Consider the following 11,466-nt stretch of genomic DNA (forward strand, 5'->3'; position numbering starts at 1 on the left):
AAGTCCTGACTTGAGCGGGACTCTGCGTCTGCAGGCGCCTGTGTATGAATAAATTCCTCTTGCTTTTGCATCCCGAAACTTGGTTTTGTCCCTGTGTGTTGAGCGCGATTCTTCATGAAAACCAGGGAGCACCAGCACCCCAAATCCCTGGTTCTCAGCCTGGCTGCATGCTAGAGCCATCTGTGTGCTTTTAAAGTCTTCTGTGCCCAGGGCTCACTCAGACCAACCAAATAGATTGGACTTCCCAGATGATTCTAAAGGGCCATCATGTTTGTGATGATTTAGCAGCCCCCAAAGACAGATAATGAAAGGAGAGCAAGGTGACAGCCACAGTTCTCCTCTCCAGCTCATACCCAGAGCCCTTGCTGAAGAATATGATAAAGACTTTCTCTTTGGACTTTAGTACCAGGAGGAAGCCATCACACACTTGCTCTCACTTTCTCTACAGCCCTATGCAAGCGTATTTTCACCCATTTTACAGTTGAGAAGACTGAGGCTCAGAGATGTTGATTGACTTGCACAAGGTCACACAGCCAAAAGTGGAACCAGGATTGGATTTCAGATCAGCTAATCTGACAAGTTAAGGTATGAACACCCAGGGTCATCAAGAAACTGTATTTCTCTCTGCCCTTCTCATTTATTTTCCCAACTCCAGCTCTACCTTTCTGTAGGAACGTTCCTGAACTAAACCATCTCTCTACTCACTTTCTGTGCTACCTGCTTCTCAAATTGTCTAGTACCAGTTTTTCGACCTTGAAAATACTGGCCTACAACTTAGACCTACAGTGTCTCCAGTGAAAGAGTGTAAGCATCTGGAGTGTCAGACGTGTGCATACCTGGGGAGCCGTGGTGGAGCCCCTTGCGGCTCAAAAGCAGAGTCTGCAGACCTCTGGGAACTTAGTGTCTTGGGCTACACCCCTGACTTCTTAAATCTGACTCTGCCTGTAAACCTCTTGTTGATGATTCACAAGCAGGCTGAAGTTTGAGGGCCTTGCTGTGGTCAACCTAGCCCAGCAAGGTGACTTTGAACGTGGTTCCCAAGGTATCCTTAGGGCAGCAGTGGAGGCCAGAAGCCCACAGAGGAGGCCTGAATCCACACTTTAACAAGCCTCCTGGATGCTTGGATGGGTGCCTAAACTCTGAGCAGGGAGTGGCAGAGCCCTTGGCCTTTGAGATGCAAAACATCAATTCCTGGGAGCCTCTTAGAACTTGACATCCCCCGCTCTACACTGGAAGCCAGGAAGATCGAAGGGAGTGGGGCCTGGAATAACTAGCCTTGCATGCTGCTGTGGGCTGTGGGCCACTAGTGAGGAGGACTTGCAATCAACCCCCCATTCAAACTGGCCCTTAAAGCACAGTAGAGTACACAGTTTACATCTGCCCTGTGGGTGCTGCCCTGGGGGCCTCTGTGTCTGACTTCTTTCCCTCTGGCAGAGAATTTTCAAGAGCTCCTTCACTGGTAAATAGAACCAGAATCTGCTACTTCTAGCTCAGCAGATGTTTTATAGGATGCACCCAACCCTCCAGTGTCCTGCAATGAGATGTTAGGTGACTTCAACTCTTCAGTACCACCAAGGATGTTGTGATAGGTATCCTCCTACCTGCTCCCAGGGGCTACGGGAATTGCCTGGTTTTAAGATGGGCAAACTCAAACTGCTTGCTGCCTGGGTGACGTGCCCATATTTGGCCTGGAAAGCAACAGACTCAGAGTCTAGCAAGATGGTTAAGAGCCTGACTTGGTCAGTCACATGGTACCAAACCATCCACCTGTCTGCCCCTTGATTTTTCTCATTCATAAATCTGAAATTTGTGAAGCTAATTAAGCAAGTGAAACCACTTTATTTTGAGCGCATAAGTGTTCAATAGATGCTCACTATAATTTTGTTTCTTTTTCCTGAGACTTTTTTCTTTTTGGAGACAGGGTCTCACTGTATAGCCCAGGCTGGTCTCAAACTCACAATTCCCTGCCTTGGTCCCTTAAGTGCTGGCGTCACAGGTGTGTAGCACCATGCCTGGTCCCAGAGACTGTCTTTCGGCTCCTTTTACATTGGTGTTTTTCTTTTTCAGTCTTGCATCATTGGTAATTTCCTCATATTCCCACTGTGCATGACCTCCAGTCATGACCCTAGAGCAAAGAATGTAGCAAAGGCCAGGGTGGTGTGGGGATCTGGGTGAAGGCCAGCGGGACATGTCTGGGTTAGCAAAGAGATGTTCGCAGAAGGCTTGGGGGAGGGAAGGGTATGGCAGAGAAAACACCAGAGACAGAGGCCCCAGCTGTTCTAATTTCCCCCAATCCTGGTGGGACAGGAGGCCTTCACATGGCTGTGCTTAATATGGGACAATTTCCAGTGTTCCCACCAGTATTAAGGGGGAGGACGAGTGCACTGTCACCCTGCAGGGAGATGGGGGTTGTGTCTGGCTTTGCAGGGACTCTTGCTATCCAGGAACCTTCTGGAAGGCTGGGTGCTAAAGTCTGATTTGCAAACGAGTCTGGGGGCCGAGGTCTGGGAAGCATAAGCTGCACTCACTGGTGGGGACCAGCAGAGGGCGCTGCCCACCTCTGCATGGGAGCTGGTGATTGAGAAGCCTGGCAGGTTGGGATGGAGGGCCTAACTGCATGCTTTGTCTGGGGTTGAAAGGTTTCCAGATTGCCAGAGGCTTTCAGTGCAGGAATGGGTTAAGTCCCAGGCCTGAGATGAATTGGTTACCGTGGCTGGAAGAAACAGTGGTGTAGCAGATATACCCAAGCATACAAGCCTTTCACATCAAACACACCTGGCACAATTGTATATATTCATATCACCCCCCCATACACATCACTCCACATGCATAACACATGCAGCACACTTGCACACAAGCACACTATCGCATGCATGAAACATTTACAACACGAGTATAACACACACATGCAACACATACAATATATATGCACACTGTACCACACAAACATGTAAAACACCATATCACAGTGCATGCATGTGCACACAGGCACAGTACATGGGCACATCACACCAGATGAACAAGATATACCATATGCACACACTTTACATCCACGCATGCCACATGCAGTCCATGCACACCTTTACACAGAACACATGCCACAAATTGCATCCACTTTATACTGCACACTGAACACATTCATGTACTCCACAACAAATGCATAACACGTCATACATGTGCACATGTCTCACATGCTGTGCACTTACAACACATATGCAACACATACAATACATGCACTGACACTATACATACAAAGGTACACAATACACATGAAATGCAGTCACAACGCATATGCACATGTGCACTACACAAGCATATACAAAGCAAACACACATCATAATACACATGCACAGTTCTGCACATCACACAACAACACATGCACACAACCCAAACTACACAGCTCATCCCTGTGTGCATCACACCATATATGCAACCTATATGTACCAAACACAAAATACTACACACATGTACTATGCACAGCACACGTGCACACATGTACACAGCACAGTGTACACTCAACAGTACATGCATAGCACATGTGTACACAAGCATTCATGTGCAGTCCACCCACAAGTATGCATAAACAGTGTTGTGAAAACACAGAGCACACCCCCCACTGGGAAGCCAGCGCCTCTCCATAAGTGTGAGGCCAGGCTTCTTGAATATAAAGATGTTCACTCTTGCTCTCTACCAATGGAAAAATGCATGGAAGCCACTGGAAATCTATTCCTTCTTTCAGCAATTATTTCTGTACTGGGTGGTGGGTGCTGGGTGCACATTGGGTCCTGACCATCTGCGGACTCACAGCATTACAGGGGAAGCAGGTACTGGGCAAATGAATATGCTGATGACTGTTTAGCTTCTGTTGTACTAAGTGCTGTGAGTTCAGAGGGAGCCTGAAACTGGAATGGGGTGGGAGTTTCCTGAGCCCAGCTGTAAAGCCAAGGAATGAAGTCAGCATAGCAGGGCTGGGACAGTGGTGAGGTGAATGCTCCAAGACACAACTAAGGAAGCATGTGCTCCCGGGTGCCCACAATGCATCTGTACACCTGTGTGTGTGAGTGACCCAGCAGCCAGGCCAGAGAAACCAGCAATCTGAGAGTCGTGGCATTGCTCCCAGCTGCACTGCACATGTGTCCTCTCACTTCCAGGGGTACAGGATGTGTTTGCTTTCCAGGAAGCCCATTGGGCTGTGGGAAGAGCCATGGCTCCTAGGGCAGAGCTCAAGACCACCCTAGCCAACCAGCCACATTGCTTCTGGATTTGGGTAAGCAGTCCCTTGCCCAGCCCTGTGGCTGGTCATGGTGAGAGAGGGCCAAGGGACAAGCCGCCATCTCTCAGGGCACAGATCTGCATGTCCTACACACCACCCTGCGGGCCAAGCTACAGTCAGCCAAGTATACCAGCTCTTGGTACTGAACTGTTCCCTTGGTGTAGGGGACAAAGGAAGGCAGAGAGTGATGCTTCAGACAGACTGGGGCTTAGATGCCTGAATTCAAATCTCTGCTCTGATACCTAGTAGCCATGGAACAGTGGGCAAATCGTGGGGCCTATGCCTTGTTTTCAAACCTATAAACCAGGCATGATGCCTAAGCGTAGCATCTATCCTGCAGAGGACTTTCTGAAGGCTTATGAGCTGCTCTTAAATTAAAACCAGGCACATGGCAAGAGCCACATAAATATTTCTTGCAATTGCTTATTTGAGCCCAAATTAAGGCAAACATAATAATAAGCCTAATATGAAAACTATCCTGGACTCTGAGCATGAGAACTGGAGAGTGCCTCGAAGAACTTCTGCTCCCACCATGCTAACAAAGCGGTGTGAGGTAGCGGGATTAGCAGTGGGACTAGAACCCAGGACAGGGAAGAGAATGAGTGGGCAGGAGCTCCTCACTGTCTGGGATGGTGGTTCTTTCCTGCAGGGTTTATTATTTATGTATCTGAGGCGCAGGGGCTTCTGAGTGAGCAGGTTGCAGATGGGATTTGAGAATCTGTGTTTCTGGTAAGTGTTTCATCAGCAGGGCTGATGTGGCTGGTCCCAGGGACCACGCCTTGAGAAGCATTGTCCCTAGGATGGGAGAGCGGAAGGCTGAGTCTGCACCCCTGACTTTGCCACCTGATCTCATGCCCAGACCAGGGAAGGGAAGGTAGGAGCCTTACTTACAGTGGGTGCCGCACCTCAGGCAGGGCCCTCTGCAGGGGGAGGCTGGCACTGAGCACCTCGTGGAGGCCTTGTGAGTCCAGGTTGAGTGGGGTCAGTTCTTCTTCAGATTCCTCCCCATCTTCCTCCATCCCCCAATCTCTCTCTGGGGTGCCTTCATCTTGCCTCCTGTGCAGATGTTTGATAAGCTGGTAGCTGCCCCCTCTCCTGCCCTGGCTCTGATTCTTCTTGGCCCTGGGTGAGGTAATGGCCACCAACAGTTGATCCTCCCGCAGGGAGATGAAGGGTGGCAGACCCTCCAGGAAGCTGTACTCTTCATCCTCAGCTTCCAGAACCCATTCCTGGGAGTCTCCAAAGTCCAGGCGGTACCCGGTGTCTGGACTGTGCTTGCTGACCTGTGCTGTGATGGCCTGGTGCAGGGTGGGCGGCGGAGGATGCAGCATGGCCACCATCATCAGGACAACTCCCAGAGTCAAGAAGAGCAGGAGGAACTGAAGTCTGCACCGTCCATGCCTGGGTCGTTTCCTCAGCAACATGTTGCAGCCTCTTGCCCAAAGCAACAAGTCTTCCTCAAGTGTGTTTCCTCATGGTGCCACAGGTCCTTTCAAGCTTGTGTGGAACCTGGGTTGTTCTTTGCATCTGGGAGGCTTTCTGCCAGTCACCTGCTCCTTTTATCCCATCAGACATTTGTCAACAGCGTGTGTAAGACCTGCTGCTTCTTGGAACCAGTAAGCCCCAGGAGCCCAAGGCTACCCTACGTCTTCTCTGAGTAGATTTGTTAATTGCCTTCTAAGAGGGACTCCAGTTGCATTGCTTGATCCCCTTTCACCCTGCTCGGGTGCTTAGTCCCATGTTCTTCCCCCCTCTGCATGAATGGTTGGGTTCTATGTGATGTCTGGGGCAAGCTGCCGGGGGCTCAGTCCAGCTGAGTTGACAGCCGTCCTTCTTTGGACGCCTCAAGTCAGGTCAGATCAACAGATGTAAAGCCGGCAGGCACTGCCTGATTTCCTTTTACACATAGCTCCAGTTTTGCAAGAGCCCTCTGCCAGACACCACCCAAGCCAAGTGTGCGCCTCGTTCTTGGTCCTAATGCCCTCACTGTTCCAGGCTTTGCACAACCCTGCAGCGTCACTGCCAGGGCCAGTTCAAAACAGCAACCTCCCAGGAGTTCAGATTTGAGCCTCATTCATAGGAGGCATCCTCTCTCCACCCAGAGGAGCAGGAAAGAGAATTCCCTCCTGGTTCAGACAGGCTGCCAGGGTGACGCAGATGCCAGGAGCCAGCTGCCTCTGCACCCTCAGCCGCCCACAGCAGTCTGCCAGGCTGTGCTGTACTCTCCTTCCTGGGGCTCACCACCACTTTCCTTCTGTAAGGAGTGGCAAGGGATGCCCTTGTAAACACCTTCTAGCTCCCCGAGAAGCACTGGGACCCTTTCTATGCACCAGTCTGCTGGAGGGGAGGCACACTTCACGCTCCTTCAGTCTTGAGCTCCATCCAGCCCACACACATGTAATGGGCAGCTATGGTGTGGCCAAACTGTCCTGGGGACTGGGGAAGGAAACTGTGATGCTTACATGTTAATGTGGGAGGCAGAGAGGTGATTCATTAGAACATGCAGTGATTGACCAGGGCTGAAGAGAAGAAAATGCAGCAGAGATGGGAGCTGGGGAGCACAGGCTGGGGCTGGAGATTGAATGGTGACTGCAGGTTTCCTAGAAAAGGCAGTGTCAGTATAAGGGAGACAGCGGCACAGAAGGAACAGCAGATGTGAGGGTCTGAAGGGAGTGGGCCTGATATACAGAGCAGCAAAGGACCAGCGTGGCAGAATAGAGCAGGCAGGGTTGAGTGTGACAGGATGGCGTGCAATGGGAAAGGGAGAGTGATGGGAGGTGAGGTAGGGTGGGAGGTGGAGCACTATAGAAGGTGGAGCACTATAGGAGGCAGAATGCGATAGGAGGTTGAGCCGTGGGAGGTGGAGCACTATAAGAGATAAGGGAGTAAGAGGATAAGGGTGGGGAATGACCTAGGATATCCTAGAGGCTGTGGAAGGACCTCTGACTGAGATGGGAGCCTTTGGAGGCCTCTGGGCAGAGGAGAGCCACCCTGGCTTGGGTTTTATCCAGATCCCCCTGGCAGTTGGGTTGGGCTTAGCAAAGAGCAGAAGCAGAAAACCAACCAAAATATCCTTGACACAAACAAAGCAACACCAGTGGAGGTGGTAGGAAGCGGGCTGCTCCCAATGTGTTTTAGGGAAGGACCTGTACTTACTGATGGATTGACACCTGGTAGAAAGAGAGAAGAGTATCAAAACTTGGAAGACTAAAGTTGCAACAACTGAGACGAAGAAGGCAGGGAGCAGGTGGAAGGAGGTATCCCCAAAGACCTCACTTGGGGACCTGTGACACTGGCAGAGTTTAGCAATCAGCCAGGGAGAGATAGTGTTGGCCGCAGGATATGTGTGCACTCCATTTCCTGGAGGTTAGAGGAGAGGCCTGGCCTGCAGCTCTGAAACTGCCTTCCCAGCCACATATAGATGGTGATTGCTGTCTGAGACCTGAGGTCACCAAGGGTTTTGTGTAGACAGCAGAGAGAAGGGGATTGCTCTAGTTTCATATCTGTTTCTGTGACACAATACCCTGATGGAAAGCAGCTGAAGCATTCTTTCAGCTTACAATTCTAGTTTACAGTTCATAATAGTGGGGAAATCAAGGCAGAACTTCAAATAGCTAGTCACGTCAATCAGGAGCAAAGAGAAATGCATGTATACATGCTCGCTTGTGCTCAGGTGGATTTCTTCACTTAGTTCAGAGACCACTGCCTAGGGAATGGCACCACCCACAGTGAGCTGGGTCTTCCAACATCAATTAACCTAATCAAGATTAGGTTATGGACAGACAAACCTGATATAGACAAGCACTGAGATTGGTGATTCTAGGTTATGTCTAGTTGATAGTTAATATGAACCATCACAGGATTCGAGCCCTTTCAGCCATCCTGGGCTTCTGGCTCCAGTGGTTGGTGAAGGGCAGTCAGTCTTTACCATGAGCTGGGTTTCTTTTGGTGATGGTAGAAGCAGTGTGGGTAAAATTGACACTGGGAAATTCCCACAGTGAACTTGCTTACTGTTTCCTGTTTTGATTTTAATCTTAGAATAGGAGCTTTCAAACTTCAAGGAGATATGTTTTTCCTTTGGACTCAGTTGCTTCTGTGTGTGTGTGTGTGTGTATGTGTATTGGCCCAGGGTCCAGACTACAAAATGTGTGGTTAGATCTTGGCCTTCAAGTCCCAAATCAGAGTATATAGGGGTCACGTGGGGCAGGGAAGTTTGTATGACTTCCAAGTTCAAGAGGCTGGGACCCTGGGGCATGTAGTTCAGAATTTCTGAGACATTTTGAAGTTAACAAAGATGTTGAAGTAAAAGATTTCAAATCTACAAACTCAGCAGACACTATAACCATCGTCAGGAGCCTTTACCCATTCCTCTCCAGCAATACTGGCCTCCAACTTACCAGAATTTCTAACTTTTAGCCTTTATCTGCCTCCCTGGCCAAAATGTCACATGGTCTCTTTCCCTGAAGTCCATCCACATGGCTCACAATTTCACCTTTGGGTTTCCTGTTATTTATATACTGAAGCTCCCCAGAAGCCCCTCTGCCCAAGTGTACCATTTTCCAGCCTCCTCCATCTTTCTTTGGGTGTCCCTGAAGTTCCTCCCAATACCTGATGAGTTAAATACTCAGGTCTTTTGAATGTCTGATTTCTTTACCCACCTTCATAAGGTGGGAGTCAAGGGCAGGAGCTGGGTTGTTCCTGACTGGTTTTCCAGAGACTAAACTTATACCTGGGATAGAAAAATCACTCAATAGAGATTTGTTGAATGTATTTGGAGACAACTCTATGGACATTCTGATGTGGTCAGATGAAGTCTGGGTATCTTCTCACATTCAGGGATTTGGATCAACTCCATATGGTTTCACATAGTCTATAATCACAGGGTAGATGGCCAGGTTCTCCAAAATGGGCAATCATCTCAAAAGTGCTCGTACTGTTTCACCCTGCCGGAGGGACTCAGGCTGGAACAGCCAGTGTTGGCATGATTGCTACAGCAGGGCTCAGCCACCCTATCCCAGGCTCAGAGCCCTCCAAGCTGTCGTGAAGTTCATTCTGATGGACTCCCGAGGGCCCTGCCAAGGCTTCACTGTTCAGTGTTAAAAGAATAGCATGGTCTAGGATCTCAGGCTTGTCAACATCTCCTAGATTTGAGGGAACAAGAAGCTTTCCAAACCCCAGGGCCAAGGCCAATGCTCTGTCATGTCTGCTCTGCCTGTCCAGCACCTGTCTCTCAGGATGTCACTTTGTTGCCTGGGCATATCTGTCTCCTCCAGCATGGCCCTCCCTCCATCTTCCAGACCTCAGCAATGCATCCTTGTTTTACAGACTTGCCTTTGGGATCAGTCTATTATAGCTACAATCCTCTCCTTGCTGTCCCCGCCCCCCCCGAAATAAAACCAAGCACGCTATGGAGCCCCAAAACACACCACAAAATCTTTTTCATCACTTGCTCCTCCCGGTCACAGAAATGAGACCTTCTAGGAGACTTGCTTGGGCTCCTCATTGCCCAGTGCCACAGGGCAGGCCTGCCTGGGCTCTACAAGAAAGAAGGGCCTGGGGCTCCATCCTGGGAATGCCCTTTCCCTCCATCTCTAGGTGGGAGGCTCGGCATTTGCTCTCCCCTCTTCCCTCTCTCTTTGTGCCTATGATGGATTGAGTCTTGTCCTCTTAGAGTCCCTCCCCTGGATTTGTGAATGAAGCATCACAGGAAACAGGCTCCTTTGGATGGTCAGGAGACGTCAGGAGGGTGTTCCTAATGCAATATGACTGGTGTCCTTACTAAAAGGGAGATTCAGGCAGAGATACGACACAGAGAAGAGTCTTGTGAGATGAAGTCAGGGACTGAGGTGAGGAGTCTGTAACCACCTGAGACTTCAGTGCCACCACCAGCCATCACGTGTTTAAGCTGCCTAGGCTGTGGCCCTCTGTTACAGTAGTGTCAGCGGGTGCTTTCTTTTGGCCTGCCCTATCCTCCACCCTATTCTTCCATTCTCAACTCACTCCTCTCCCATTCCTACCACTGTCTCCTGCCCTGGATCACACTGATCTCACGAAGAGCTGTCTTCTATTCACTGGCATCAGAATACAAATTCTTTTCAAGTAGGCATGGAACATTCTCAGGATAGACCATACACTAAACTGAACAAGCCTCAGTAAATGTAAAAGGACAGGAATTATACCAAGATGTTTCTTGGCCAAAATGAACAAAAACAGAAATCAATGACAGGAAAAAATATAAAAAATTCACGAACATGTGAGAATTAAACAGACACACTTATGTAATCAATGGATCAGAAAAGAAATCATATCACAATTTAAAAAATAAATTACAAGGAAACTTAAAGCTTTAAATGCCTGTATTAAAAGAGCCTAGTGGCCAGGCATGGTGGCACACGCCTTTAATCCCAGCACTTGGGAGGCAGAGGCAGGCAGATCTCTGAGAGTTCATGGCCAGCCTGGTTCACATAGTGAGTTCCAGGACAGCTGGAGCTACAGGGAGACCCTGTCTCAAAAAGCCAAAAAAAAAAAACAAAAAACAAAAAAACCCCAAAACAACAACAACAAAAACCAGCCTAGTGGTACAGGCCTGTAATTCTAATTAACTCAGGAGACTGAGGTAGGAGGATTGCAAGTTCAAGGCATGCCTGGGTTACGGACCTAGTTTAAGGCCATTCTGGGTAACATAGCAAGACTGCTTCAAAATAAAAAGTAAAAATGGTAGTGAACTTGCCTAGCATGAGTGGGGCCCGACAATAATCAATCCTTAGCTCCACAAAATAAGTAAATAAGAAAGAAAAAGGAAGAAAAGCGAGGCCCCGTAGCCCATGTTCGTCACCCTAGCACTGGGAAGGCTGAAATAGGAGGGTGGTGACTTTAAGGCTGGCTTCAGTTGTATAGTGAGACCCTGTCTCAAAAATAAATACACAATTTTAAAAAGAAAAAAACTTTTCTTTTTTCTGTCTTTTGTTTTGTTTTTTGATACAGGGTCTCCCTGTAACTCTAGCTGGCCTGGAACTCGATATATAGACCAGACTGGCCTCAGTCTCACAGAGATCCCCCACCTCTGCCTCCTGAGTGCAGGGATAAGGGCATATGCCACCACACCACACCCTGCATAAGAAGTTTTCTAATCAATAACTTAACCCAACACCTTAAAGACACTGGAGAAAGAAAACTATAGCTAAAGCAAGTAA

At 49.0% G+C, this 11,466-nt stretch overlaps 1 protein-coding gene across 1 annotated transcript in view; it reads right to left on the bottom strand.

The window, feature by feature from the left end:
* The window catches only part of Galnt15 (polypeptide N-acetylgalactosaminyltransferase 15), a 40,878-nt gene extending 30,179 nt beyond the window's left edge, over positions 1-10,699 (bottom strand). The window contains exon 1 of the mRNA XM_008849975.3: positions 5,165-10,699. Coding sequence (XP_008848197.1) covers positions 5,165-5,697 — 533 coding nt within the window. The 5' untranslated portion in view covers positions 5,698-10,699. The remainder of the gene's footprint in view (positions 1-5,164) is intronic.
* Between the last annotated feature and the right edge of the window lie 767 nt (positions 10,700-11,466).

The sequence above is a fragment of the Nannospalax galili genome, unplaced genomic scaffold (genome assembly GCF_000622305.1).
Source record: "Nannospalax galili isolate Female #2095 unplaced genomic scaffold, S.galili_v1.0 scaffold364, whole genome shotgun sequence".
NCBI lineage: Eukaryota > Metazoa > Chordata > Mammalia > Rodentia > Spalacidae > Nannospalax > Nannospalax galili.